Source organism: Zeus faber (genome assembly GCF_960531495.2).
Source record: "Zeus faber genome assembly, chromosome: 12".
Taxonomy (NCBI): domain Eukaryota; kingdom Metazoa; phylum Chordata; class Actinopteri; order Zeiformes; family Zeidae; genus Zeus; species Zeus faber.
Genome location: NC_137196.1, coordinates 29311358 through 29326178, shown reverse-complemented (window position 1 = coordinate 29326178; position 14821 = coordinate 29311358). Strand labels below are relative to the sequence as shown.

At 45.1% G+C, this 14821-nt stretch overlaps 1 protein-coding gene across 1 annotated transcript; it reads right to left on the bottom strand.

Moving 5' to 3' along the window:
• Window positions 1-146: 146 nt before the first annotated feature.
• Window positions 147-13501, bottom strand: gtpbp4 (GTP binding protein 4). Its single transcript, XM_080011183.1, has 17 exons — window positions 13419-13501; window positions 12156-12326; window positions 11772-11875; window positions 11391-11527; window positions 11113-11213; window positions 10088-10180; window positions 9453-9644; window positions 6983-7048; window positions 6770-6859; window positions 5514-5624; window positions 3962-4039; window positions 3341-3392; window positions 3135-3235; window positions 2143-2340; window positions 1235-1300; window positions 770-913; window positions 147-665 (listed from the first exon to the last, which is right to left on the bottom strand). The coding sequence occupies exons 1-17, from the start codon at window positions 13464-13466 to the stop codon at window positions 513-515; spliced, it is 1905 nt and encodes a 634-aa protein (XP_079867309.1). The 5' UTR covers window positions 13467-13501; the 3' UTR covers window positions 147-512.
• Window positions 13502-14821: the final 1320 nt, after the last annotated feature.

The following is a 14821-nucleotide window of genomic DNA, read 5'->3' as shown; positions in this document are numbered from 1 at the left end:
CTTCTGAATCGGCGTGCGATAATGGCTCGGGAGCAGCTTTTACTTTGAAGGCCACCCAGACAGCCCCGCTCAGCTGGGGGTCACATCTTGGGCCGAGGCGCGTTGGTCCAACGTGAACGCACCAAGGAAAACAGAGGGGACGCGCGTCAGCTCAGCCTTGTTTATTCGTTTTCCCCAGCGGCGGAACAGAGAGTAGACTCCCTGTGAAGCATGACATCGATGGCGTTCACTCACAGCTGAGAAATAGGAAAACAGTTCAACGAGGCCTGAGAGTCATCAGTTATTACTTGTTTAGATGGGACAACTTTTATTCTTTACATAGAGGCTCACCATGTCACATCAACTCCCCCGTAAAACAGGAAATATATAGATCTATTTTACCGCAGGGGGAAGGAGGGTGAAAGAGAGGACAGAAGCTGGTTTTAATAGAAATTGACTCTTTTGCGTTGGGGGGGGGATAAAAATAACAAAAGGGCAAAGTCCCAGGTCCGGACCGTCTAGACGGGTGCGTTTTATCTGCGATCCGTGGTGCCGGATTTCCTCTTTCCAGCCAAAAGATGCTTGGGTTTGAGGTCGAAGACGTGTCTGTCTGCCTCTCCCTTCTTGCCCTGGCGGTTCATGTCCCTCTGGGAGCTCTTCATCATCGTCTTCACCTTCTTCGCCATCTGTGTGTGTGGGGGAGGGGGCAGTTCACATGTTTTTGTGTTGTTGAAATTCCACCCCGGAACAACAGCAACGACCCCGGACGCACACAGTACTGCACACATACCTTGGCGTCGCGGATGCCAGACTTGTCCCGCGGAGGCCGGGAGGCGCTCTGGCTGCGGGTCTTGGAGGCAGGCGGCGCCGACTGCTCGCGCTTGCGCTTGCGAGTGACGCTGCGGGAGCGCCGGGCCTGATCGGCGTAGTGGGACTGCGAGCACAAGAAAAAAAAAGGGGGGGGGGGGGGGTCAAACCGGAGCGCCGGGTCAACATCTGTTCACCGTGATTTCAGGTCACGGTTTGAACGCAACACATGCGTGCCACGCAAACCTCGAAGATAAAGGCGAAAATTTATTTATTTATTATTTTGCCAAGAAAACATTAATACTTATTTTCACATCACGAGAAGTCATTTTGTAGTCTTGATGACTCCGTACACGAGGGCTGGAAACATCCCAGGAAATAATGACACGTTGCTCCGCGCGGTCCACGCTCCCCAACCAACATGGCCGTTCAGTGTCGGGTATCTCACCTTGTCCTTGTCCGTCATGTCCAGGCCCAGGCCGCTCATCTCCTTCTCCAGAGTTTTCCTCTCAACCTGGAAACATCACAAACACATTCAAAGCTGTTTGAGAACCGCGCCGTGAAATCCAAGCGTCACAGAGCACGTCCACTGTCATATTCCTCGTGTAGAGGATTTAAATATCCTGTTAGGAATGAACTGCACATTTGACCGATGATTCAATTCCATTATTGATGATCTTTACAGTCATTGCGAGGTTATTTTACACTTAAATTCCTTACATATATCATACAAATTATGAGCATGTTTTCAATATGTATGGAGGGCATCAGGAATTTTCCTTAGAGACAATTAAATACCACTGAGCAAAAAAATAAAAATGATTTTATATATGTTTGCAGCGGTGAATGTTTATTTTTTACCCTTTTCCCCACGAGGGACTGACATGATCAATGTCCTCTTTTTATATTAATTGTTTGCCAACTTTGTATTACAGCTAACAATTTGATACGTCTAAAAATCAAATTTCAGACTTTAGTAAAAAAAACAAGTTAAGAAATTTATCATTAAATTATTTGAATACATTGTCACCATTTCTAAAGACCCACAGATATCCTGATAGAATACATGTTTTATTTTATTTTTTATGACACCAAAAACAAAACAACTGCTTAAAAGCTCGGCCATAATTCAACATCATCACGAATCATACTCCAGGGGAACAACACGGTGGTGAGATCCAGATACCGTGAGAGCATCACGCAGTAAGAGAATGTGACCTTTAGTTTCTCATCGCGCCCATAAGTATTTGAAGGTTTTGCCGTTGATCCTACTTGACTTCACCGCAGCGTCCAACCAGACAAAGCGCAGCCGGTGGGTGGCTGCACCCTGCCCCCCGCAGGCCTCTCATCGCTCACCTTGGTGGCAGTCCTGGGCATGCGGGGCCCGTGGACGTCCTTCTCCTTGGACGCCATGACCTTCAGCAGCTTCTTCTCCTTGATCTGCTTGGCTAGCACGCGGATCTCCTGCATCTCCTCGTCCTCGCTCTCCTCGTCCGAGTCGTACTCGCCCGCCCGCTGCTTCAGGTCCTCCTCTTTCTCCAGCTGCTCCAGTTTCTATCGAACACACAACCGCAAAAGCTCAGCTTTTCTGTGTGCGTGTGCAAATGTGTGTGTGCGGACCCCTAACACCCCACTCAAGGCTTTTATCATTTATTTTCCCATTTCTACAAAGTGAACAAAGTCTAGGGCCAAAAGTGTCCCCCTTGGGCCCCCATACTTGCCTGAACCTAATCAAACATCAGTGGAACCCGTCCAACCAAACCCTCTTCCAAATATCAAGTAGTAGCTCCAGGGGCTCTCCCTTCCCCCTGCTCAGAGACCCCTAAAATGATCCTGATTCAATCTCACGTCCCCTATTTAAGAAACAGAACATTTTTTCTTCATGTATTTATTAGCGTCGCCTCGTCTGCATTTGTTCTACTTTCAAAGTGGAGAGGGAGAGAGTAAGGTTTTCGAGACGTCAGAACACACTCACGCTCATATTCGTTAGAACACGGTCTGGACACGGAGTTTGTCAGAGTTTATATTTCAAGTAACACTCATGTGGAATTTTGAACCAATATCTCACTATCAAGAAACGTTTGCTTCAAATCATCCAAGGCCCCGTGAACCTAATTGCCATCGCCGCTGACCCCCCCCCCCCCCCCCCCCCCCCCCCCCCCCCCCCCCCAGGGGTCCGGCACTCCAGGGGATTTGGGAACGGTTTGTTTACCTCAGCCCAACTTATGGAAACCTCATTCACATTATGTTCATGACAACATTTTTAACGTGGGCCTAAAATTCCCATTCAATTTGGATGGAATCTGACAAAAATAAATAAAAAATTTAAATGAAACTCTGCCGCTTACTTTCATGATGTCTGGATCGATGTAGTCTGCAATGTTGTGGCCCTCCCAGATCTCTGGGACCTTGTCCTGCTTCTCCTCCTCGTTCATCAGATCCCAGTATTCTGAAAGACACCAACACTGGCAGTCAGCACCGCGCCCGCCTCCCTCCCTCCCTCCCTCCCTCCGTCCGTCCGTGTTCGTCCACATTAAAAACCTTGTTGACTTACTCTGTAAGTCCAGAATGTAGTCATCTCCGAGCTCCACCTCAAGGTCTCTCTCCTGTAAGTGTGTGTGTGTGTGTGTGTGTGTGTGTGTGTGTGTGGGGGGGAAGAGAGACAGGATGGCCGTCAAAATGAGCCTGTTCTCATATTTTTTTTTTTGAGATTTAAGAAGGTGTTTTTGATGACCGGCGCTAGGAGTTCATTGCAAATGCATGGAAACTGTAATTCCACTGTTACAAAACGAAACAAAAAAAAACAGTTTTAATCCAAATTGCTGTTGGTATTGGAGCTGTTCAACACAATTAACAGGATCATGCAGCAACTGTTTGATTCCTGCATCACAAAACAACTTCATCTGCAGCAGCTTATCCTAAGAAATGCAATAAAATCAGCTTTTTTTTTTTTGCACGTTATTGAGCATGATTAAAAACAAAGTTTTTTTTTTTTTGGAGTAACAGGAATGGATTATTTAGTTGGCTTTGTGATACACACTGAGTGGTGAAATAACCTCTATGGATGACAAAATAATTGTTCACGTGATTTGTGTAAAGACATAGTATTTAAAGTGTGCCGAAACATTAAATTAACCCTCTGACCGCCGCCTGACATAAGGTTTGAACCACGAACCAGCTTGCGTTTGGGTTTATCCACTTCCATGGCCTTCCTACGCAGGAGAGCTTTCTCTGGGATGAACGCTGGTCTGTCCTGGTGCAGAGGAAACAGAAGACATCATGAAACCTCAACACTGCTACGGCCGAGTCCACACCACCACTGGCTTTGCTACTTAAAGTACACTTCCCAAGGATTCCTGAGAATTGTCTTTAAAAATAATAAATAATAAAAAAATTTAAAATATGTGATATTTATCCCATATATATGCAGTTTCCATTGTTAGTGGCAGGGTACGCTTTAACCTGCAAGAAAGCAAAGATGGTGCACTTGCAAAGAGCTGAAGGCAAGGCGAGTGAATTTCATAAATCAGCGTCGCGGATTAAAAGGAAATTCTGGAACTTACCGTGTAATACACGACAGACACAGACAATGTGTATGGCACTTTAAACAGCACTACAACATAAGTCTAATTTTAGGCAATATATCCTATGACATTATTACTCTTCCCTTTTAGATTCAACAAAAGAAAAGGGATTTATTTAATTTACAAATGTCCAGCAGGTTTATTAAAAAATAAAAAATAAAAAGTTATATTTTGTTGTGACTGGTAATCCACTCAAACTTATCAAAATGACCCTGACTGAGGAGGATCAGAGAGAATACGCTCCCTCTCGGATTCGACTCTCCAGGTTGGATGGAGTCCTCACCACATGGCACCACATGGCGCCCCCTGGGCACCAGACACGCCGCTCTCAGACATGAATACAAATCTGAAGCAACGGCACATCTGCTCCACAGTCGCCCTGCGAGTACCAACACGGAGGGAGACGATGCTCTTCAGTCCAAAGGTTCTAAACACTGATATATTATCAGGCGCATACACCTATATTTAGGTAGAGTACAACAGAGACAGTGTGTTGTATGGAGTCTGACGACCACCACGAAACGTAGCGCCTGAAAAGACAGTGCTCCGGACCACAATCTGGATTCAAGGGCAGTTTGCAAAAAAAAAAAAAAAAAAAAAAAAAAGTGTTTGTATAATATATATATAAAATTTTGTGGTCCAATTCTGTATTTTGGCTCTAGACCAAATTCAAATTAGATCCAAACTTTGTATTTTTTGCCTTTATTTTGAATCAATATGTTTATCCCAACTTATTTTAAAATGTAGTAGCCCAAAAAAACAAATTCCACTTATAAATGCTATTCAAACACAGTTTAAGGCCAGCTTTAATTCGTCAACACTTCCACTCAAACAACTGTTTTTCTTAAGTGGTGTTATTTTCACATTATTATTACTATTATAATTATTATTATTATTATTATTATTCTTCATTATAAAATGACATTATCACCAACAATGACGTCAACCATTTCATCAAATCTCCCAGTCAGATTTACTGGTAAACACCACAGATGTGAAGGATGCTTAATGATCCATCTTTGGCACTTATTATTAAATCCACCCAAAAAAATAAAATAAATACAGCTTATGAAAAAATCGAAATAAACAGCGATAGCTATTGATGGCTCGTAGGGTTACTTTCTGTGTGTGCCGAGTGTGTACCTTCTGGTCTCTCTTGGCGGGAACAGCGAGGTGGAGTCTGTTCAGCACATCGTGCACCTTCCTGCCCTTCATCTTGGAGTCGACGCGGTGGGTGAGGAGCTTGTCGCAGGCCTGGGAGAGGGAGCCAAAAACACTGTAAGTAAGTAAGTACGACACCACCAAAAGGCATGGTGATTTCAGTGTCATTGTTTATCAGTGGGATGGTCTAGACATGAGATTAAGTTATGGTCGTTGTGAAACACTAATTAGTAATCTAAATCCATTATGAGATCATTTAATCACAGGCTTTGGTCAGATATACTTCATATGTGATGAGTTTCATTTGTACAGATAGACAAACAGACTGATGATTTACAGTATTGATTTTAGATTGCTTAAATTATAGAAGTTTAACCATTTGAATGAGTAATATACACCGATCAGCCACAAAATTTAAACCACCACTCATAACCACGACTATTGTGTAGCCCCCCCTGGTGCCACCAAAACAGCTGTGACCTGTGGAGGCTTGGACTCCACCAGACTCTGAAGGTGTCCTGTGGTATCTGGCACCAAGACGTTAGCGGCAGATCCTTTAAGTCCTGGAAGTTGTGAGGTGGGGCCCCCATGGATCAGGCTTGTGGTTCATGAACATCCCACAGATGCTCCATCGGAACAGACCCTAACCCCACCCATCCACATGATGTAGAAGGAAACGTGATTCATCAGACCGGGCCACCTTCTTCCAATGCTCCATGGTCCAGTTGTGACGCTCACGTGTCCATTGTAGGTGCTTTCAGGGGTGGACAGGGGTCAGCATGGACACTGTGAGCGCTCCCATACGCAGCAAGCTGCCATGCACTGTGTGTTCTACACCTTTCTATCATAGCAACATTCACTGTTTCAACACTTTGATCCTAGGGCTTGTCAATTTTTCCTGCTTCCAACACAACAACTTGAAGAACTGACTGTTCACCTGCTGCCTAATATATCCATGATAACAATATATAACAGTGTGTGTGTGTGTGTGTGTGTGTGTGTGTGTGTGTGTGTGTGTGTGTGTATGTATATATATATATATATATATATATATATATATATATATATATATATATAATATACATTAAATATATAACAGTATATACAGTATATAATAAAAATATATACCACCCCTTGACAGGTGCCACTGGAACCAGATGATCAATGTTATTCACTTCACTGTCAGTGGTTTTAATGTCGTGGCTGATCGGTGTATATCCTGAAAACAGGAGCCTCACCTCAGTTTTAACTTTCATCACGCCTTCCTCCGTCAGGGTGCTCGTTTCGATAACAGGGATACCCTCGGCAGAAATGTCGGTGAAGATTTTCTGCCAAAATAAAACACGGTGGACAAACGTCAACGATGCAAGACTCATGAACCTGTTTTTCACTCAACACTCAAGCCTTGATGAGGTGTTCACGTTTCAGAGACTCAACCTCCGACCTCTCACCTGATTCTCCTCGGAAAGCTCGTCGATCCTCTTCACGTCGCACTTGTTGGCTACGACAATCAGAGGCTGAGAAAGAAAGCAAACGGTTACTTTAAAGTGTCACCAAAGGCACCAACACTGATGTATCTGCCCGGCTGAGCGGTTCGAATGCCGACATCTAAGAGGAAGCAGCCGAGCTAAAGGCAGCAATTAAAAAACTGAAGCTGGGCAAATCACCAGGTCGAGACAATATCCACCCAGAGTTTGTTATGCACCAAAGTGAAAGAACATCTCAATGGCTACGCACATTCTTCTCATCATGCTTCCGGAGGTCCAAGCTCCCGAAGACCTGGCGCCGTGCTTCCATCATAGCCTTGCCAAAGCCGAACAAACCCGCCGAAGACCCGAAGTCCTACAGGCCCATATCCCTGCTCTGTGTCCCGTACAAGATTCTGGAGAGGCTGATCCACAGCCGCATTGAGCCAGTGGTGGACCCTCAACTCCCACCGGAACAAGCCGGCTTCCGCAGAGGCAGGTCAACGGTGGACCAGGTAACGCTACTCACCCAGGACATCGAGGACAGCTTCCAAGATAATGAGAAAGCTGGAGTAGTATTCCTGGACCTGACAGCCGCTTATGACACCGTGTGGCACCGTGGACTACACCTGAAACTGTTGAGAACAATCCCGGACCGGCACATGGTGAGATTTATTATGGAGATGCTATCTAACCATAGCTTCATCCTACAAACCAGCGATGGCCAGACCAGCAGGCTCAGAAGGCTGAAGAACGGTGTCCCGCAAGGCTCTGTCCTCTCACCAATGTTATTTAACATCTATATTCACGACCTGCCAGACACAACATCCAAGAAGTACGGCTATGCGGACGACCTGGCCATCATGCTTCGATGCCCAACATGGAACACTATGGAAGAAGGCCTCAACCGAGACATGGGCATCCTGGCAGACTACCTCCAGAAGTGGCACCTTCAGCTCAGCATGGGCAAAACAGTGTCTGCAGCTTACCACCTCTACAACCGGGAGGCAAGAAGGGAACTGGACGTGCATGTTGGCAACATCCGCCTGGAGTTCCAGCAAGCCCCCAAGTACCTCGGCGTATGCTTGGACCGGACGCTGTCCTACAAGCAGCACCTGGATGAAGTGAAGGCCAAGACAACCGCAAGGGTCTCGCTCATCCGCCGCCTTGCAGGCTCGACTTGGGGAGCTTCCCCCCAGACCCTACGCATATCCACGCAAGCCCTGGTCCTACCCGTAGCGGAATACTGTGCCCCTGCCTGGAGCAGAAGTCCACATGCGAACAAGGTGGATACTGTCATCAACAGCGCCCTCCGGATAGTAACTGGTTGTCTGAAACCCACCCCTGTGTCCTACCTGCCAGTCCTAGCTGGTATCGCCCCACCCAGTCTCCGACGGGAAGCAGCTACCCTCGCCCTGGCAAGGAAAGCCCAGAAGAACGACTGGCACATCCTACACAAAGCCACAACAACACCGGCACCACCATGCAGGCTCAAGTCTCGCCATCCCTACAACAAGGCAGCACAAGAGATGCTACAGTCGATCCCTGACGACTTGTCCAAGGACGCCTGGCTGGCAGCATCCTGGAGACAATCGTGGGAGTCAGCTGCGCCCTCCCGCATCCAACGATACATCCGGGACCCAGGAGGAGGTGTAAAAGGAGAAGACATGCCACGCCACCTATGGACCTCGCTGAACCGCCTGCGTACTGGCGTCGGGCGCTTCAAGTCCTCTCTAAAGAAGTGGGGCCTATCCGACAGTGCGTCATGCGAGTGTGGCGAACCTGAACAGACTGCCGAGCACATAATCACCAGCTGCCCCCTATACAGCCCACCCTCAGAAGCTGGCCTTTTTGACCTAGGACTGGAGACGAGGGCGTGGCTATATGACACTGAGTTGGCCATCTGATGATATACGAAAGAAGAAGAAGAAGAGGAAGCTGTTGCAACATGTAGACACATCGGTTGATTTGGACTGAAATTTGTTGCCCAATTTGAATTTTATTTTTTTATTGTTTTATAATTTGGTGATTTTATGCCGACAATGATTTTTGAATACATTTTATGCATTATTTTTATGGTTTTATCTCTCCAAGTTGCAAAAAAAAATGCTAAAACCGATTTTGAACAAAATTTAGGAGCAACCTAGTGTTATGGCACTTGAGAAAAATCAAACAAATTCGAATTATTTTCCTGTCTACTATTAATCCAAACTTAGTATTTTTAACCTTTATTCTGAATCCACGTGTTGATGCAACTACATTTTTATTTTTGGACTGAGGCAGCGAATTCTAATGACTCTCATTGAGTTTCGGACCTTTTAATGCAATTAAAACTCTTAACAATTCAAGTTGATACCATGTTCACATGCAATTGAAGGCCTTGTCGTTTGCCAAATTGATTTCAAACTTAAAAACCCCCTTTATTAAGAATCAACGCCCCCTGGTGACCTCTGACCTTGTTGGCGAACAGCGGACGGATGCTGTTGAACAGCTCCAGCTGCTGCCCCAGCGTGTGGCCACACTGCTCCGACACGTCCATGATGTAGAGCACGGCCGAGCGCAGGTGAGCCAGCGCCGTGATGGCCTGCATCTCGATGGTGTTCCTCTCCTCCAGGGGATGGTCCAGGATCCCAGGGGTGTCCACCACCTGCACGCACACGCGCACACACACACACACACACACACACAGTAATCATCAGGTAAAACTTTCCAATTGGTTTTATGTGACATCTTCACCAAATGTGAATGCCCGTCTTTGTTCTAGATTATAGAATGAGTTTGAATCGGTCTGGACCAACAGGGAAACCTGTTCAGTTCGGGTTTAGATCAATTCTGCCACAATTACATTGATAATTACATTGCCTTTTTTTAGTGTAACCTTTGTAAGAGGAGCCAAATTTAATTTACTAATTTTATGTTGCTCATGGCAAAATTATTTGGATCATTACATTATGTGTAGTAATCCAAATAATAATCAGTTACAAAAATAATCAGCCAGCCATGCTAGTGAGCTCACAGAGCGAGGGGAACATGACATAATTAAAGAAAATAGGAAGTGGTTGTGATGTTGGGGAGGGGGGGGGCTTCTACCTGCCAGCGCAGGTACTTGTAGTCCATGTGGCCGACAAACAGGGACTTGGTGGTGAAGGCGTAAGGCTGGACGTCCACATCTGCTCTGGTGACCTGGGCAGAGAAGAGTCTGGTGTTAATTCACTTTAAGCGGAACGTCCACGGGCTGAAACGGCCAAATGACACCAAGAGAACCAGAGCGTTCACAACTGTAAAACCAGCCCAGTCCGACAAACCAGTCAGATCACAAGACTCTAGTTCCAAAACAGCTTATTGAAAAGCATGATCGGGTATTGTCCAGTTGAGATTCATTTACTAAAGGACATGGTTTTAAGATCTCCTGATTTACACTGTTTACAAACTGGTGAAATATAAAATTTTCTGTTCCTAGATTTTTTTTTTTATTTTTTTTATTTATGTTTTACTTAATTCTCGCATTTTAAATGTATTTAGAGGATGAGGCGGAGAGGACTGGGCTGTGCTAAACACAGCCAGCGAGGTCAGATCCAACAGGAAGAAGCCGAGTGGACAAACTACTGACACAGAATCCTCAACTGAGACTCAGATCCTCTTTTTAAGGAGGCGCTGGTTCATACTGACAAAGTGAAAGGAGACTTCCCTCCTTAAAAAGCAACATTCCAGTATCAAATTTAGTTTTTGCCAGTATACTAGTCAGCACACAGATTTTACATTACCAAACATTTTCTTGATGATAGCTGACATGTTGTATACTACCTCCCTTTTTGTGTCTGCCAATCACTGTAACATGTATTTTTGCAAAGACACTTAATTTTGTCATATTTTATATTTGTTAAACCGTTCCACCAATCCAATTCCAGTGGTACTTCTAGAAGTACAGTGAAATAAAAATGAACTAAAAATGTGAACTATCCTCAGGAAAAATGGTACTGTAAAGTCATTTAATGCAATCAAAAAAGATCTTGAATAATCCAAAACACTCAACACGAGAATACAAACACGGAAGCCACAACGCAAGCCGTGACGAGCACAACGAGCACACTTCCAATTACAGCTGAGCGTCGCACCTTATTGATGAAACTCGACTTGCCAACGTTGGGGTATCCACAGAGCAGCAGAGTCCTGGTGTTCGGGTCGATAGTGGGAAGACGGGACAAATGCTGACGCACTGAGAGAGAGAATTCGGCTCTTCAGTTGAACGGAAAACACATCCACTCAAAACATAACAGAAATGGAATCCAGTCGGTGTCTCAGCGGCAATGTTCTTCCTTTTTATAGTACGGCAATGACGGCAATATGCTCGGACATTGAGAACTGAGAGCTGGCGCGGGTCCTGGTACGTTACCTTGCTCCAGATATTCCAAACTCTGCTTCTGCCGCTTCAGGATGGTGCACATGCGACCCAGCGCCGCTCGCTTCAGCTGTTTACACCGGTACAGAGAGTCTCCGTACTTCATCAGACGGACGTAGTCTTTGGCAACACTGATGGAAACAAGTGGCGGCAAATGCCGAAACTGATCTGCTGCGGTAGCGCTGAATACTTTGTCACAGTATCTCAAGACCGTTTACTGTTATCTTAATGTTTAAAGGCCAACATCCATCCAATTCCACATTCTGCTTTGCCCTCATTTTTTCCTCCAAATGGACAATGCCAGAGTGGGGAGAAGTTGAACATGACGCACTCATAACAAGCACCGCGAGGAAAAATACTTTCATACACACTTACTTGTCAATCAAGTTCTTGGCGATGTTTATTTGTCCCAAGGCCAGCTTGTAGTGGTCTTTGTCGTACAAAACGTTCATCAAATCAGCGTAGAACGGATGGATATCCTGGGGCAAACCAGAAAGACACAACAAGCGAATCAGGTGCAATAAAGATCCCACCGCGTCACATTTATTTAGGTTTAGAATACAAATAAAACATATGCACCTGAAACCAACTGAGCTTTTCGTAGTTTTTATGACTGGAACATAACGGGTTTCAAGGGCAGGAGGAATAAAAACTCTCTCAGAACATAGATGAATAAAATCAAAGTCCATCACCCATTTTACAGCACCTTTTTCACCAAGATGTTTATTTCCAAATTATTTTTTCGGGATCATAACTTACATCGAGCTTGGGGAAGTCGGTGAGGATCTGGCTGAGCCTGTCGTGGTAGTTCTGCTGCGTGAACTTGACTTTGCGCATGTAGAAATGGCGGATACGGTGGATCTGGTAATGCTTGTGGATCACCGTGGGGGTTTTCCTTTGAGTTTTGGATAAAGTGACATCGATGAAATCCTAAACCAAGAGATAAGTCAGAGAAGGAATGCTTGAGTTTGGGGAACTTGGTTTGGACATCAAACAAAGATCTATATGTTCTGATGTGCAGTTACCCCAATTTGACATGTCAAGACAATAACAGTATAAACATATTGTGTAAACGGCCTTAAGCTACAATTTATATCCATCAATGTTAAACAGTCCTAATCGGTTTTAAGATGATGCATTTTCACGTGTACATTTGTAACTACAAAGTCGCATGTGCCAATCAGAAACTGTATTACAGTCACACCCCACAACACCGAATGTAAACAATACATCGCTGGGGTAGTGATACATGAATCCTTCAATTAGAAACAAGAAACAAAAACACCTTAGCAATTAAAGCACAAATGAGACAAAAAAATACCTGTCACCACACACAAAAAAAACAAACAAATGCGCATATATACACACACACACACACACACACACACACACACACACAATTGAGAAAAGATGATTTGGTTATTTTAGTTTTACGGGCGGAAGAACAACTTTCTTCCTATTTTTTTTTTATTTTTGTTTAAATCGTTGCACAATTACACAACTACACATGGTACTATTATTAATTAATATTATTATTATTATCATCATTATTTATTTACTGGTACCAATGGATACGGTAGCTTCTGTTGAATATCGGGATTAGTGTAAAATATGACTAATAACACTACCTAAAATAAAAGATTCTAAAAGAGGCATGAAACAGATCTGAAGACATGGCCGGAGTATGGAATGACACGAAGACACCTGGACACCCCGCTACCAACAAGCACCACAGACGACACTTAATTTAATTAAAATTAAAAAAAACAAAAACGTGTCCCTCGATTTTCCGCACCGCGAACTCATTTCATAACGAAACACCCGTGAACCGAGACGCTAGAGCCGCTACTGTCAGGCCAGGTTCCCCTCCACAACACGTGTCCTCTCCCCGCCGGAGCCGCTCCGATCCCGGACCCACCGACCCCTCCGCACCCCGCTCACCGAAGCACCGCGGGGCGCAACCAAGCGCCCGGTGCGACCCGCGCTACTCGGGGGCCAAGCGACACCGTGTCAAATCCGTACCTTCGCGGTGGGAACCACCATGATCTTCTTGAAATTGTAAAGCGCCATTTTCGCCAGACACGCCGAGGTCCGCGGTGACGCCGGAAGAGGACGGCCCGTCGTCCCGGAAGCGCCGCTGAGGTGCTCCGCATTGGGGCTTTTTCCCCTGCAGCGCACCCTGGCGGTCGCTGCGCGGTATGGCCCGGTCGACGGCACAACAACACGGCGCGGACGCGGATCCTGCTGCTGGACGACAAGTGATTCAAGACGTTTATTTATCACATCCATATCCATGCATACAAGCACGCATATGTGTAGAGAAATGACATTGTTTGTGCATAGCGCAAGCAACACCGTTGTATAAAGTAGTATAAAAAGAATAGTATACAAAATAATAACACAAAATACAGTATAAACAAGACGCATACATGGGTTCGGGTGAATATTTAAATGTTTTTGGTGGATTTTATGGTTGAAAAATAAAAGTCGGAATACTTAAACGCATGGCGGAGGTCCAGTTGACATTTGTTTTTCGTGCAGGTGTAAATACCAACCGTTTTGATTTTCCCAGTTCTGCTGTTCCTCCCGCTGCATTGCATACATGCTGCGGCTGGCAAAACAGAATGAATGTGCCAGGTTCCTGGTTATGAGGCAGCAGTTTTTACCCGCCATCCCCTAACTCATTGTGCACATGCCTGTCCCCTCAACAATGGATTATATCATTTGTGTTGGGATTTATGTTGAAAGCCAGGGTCCTAATGACAAACAAAAGCCATAGTATAGCTTTCAGGTAAAAAAAAAAAAAACAACAACAAAAACAAAAACACATAAAAAAGAGCATGCTAATTGTATTTATTGCCAAAATATATATATATAATTACATTAATCACAAACAAATAACACATGCAGCACCTTAATTACAAGATATCAATAAGACAGATAAACATAACACAGTATTTGTTGTGATCCTCCACACAGCGTGGACCAATCAGCGTCGCCCGTGTCTCCTGACCACGCCCACACAGCCGATCGCAAGTCGGCCCGCGTGCCGCCCTCGCCGCCGCTTCGGGCCAATCAGAGGGCGCGCCGCTCGGAAGGGGGCGGGATTTCCGGGCCCATTGTGACAGCTTCTGCTGCGTTCAAGTCCAACGTTCGACATGGGAACTGCGACGTTGTCAGTTGGAAGTGCCACAGCCATTATTACTCCTTGTTAATCCGGAGCTCTGCTTTGTGCTCCAATGTCTTCCTGCCATATCCCAGCCAACGTGGAAATAGCAGCCGTTTGGGCAAAATGAATGTAATCGCCTCAGAATGAAAATAAATAACATTTATAGTCAGGTTACCTTAATTAATATAATACAGAGGCTGGAACATAAATTACGAGAAACTATCACGCGTCATGGACACGAAATACACCATGTATT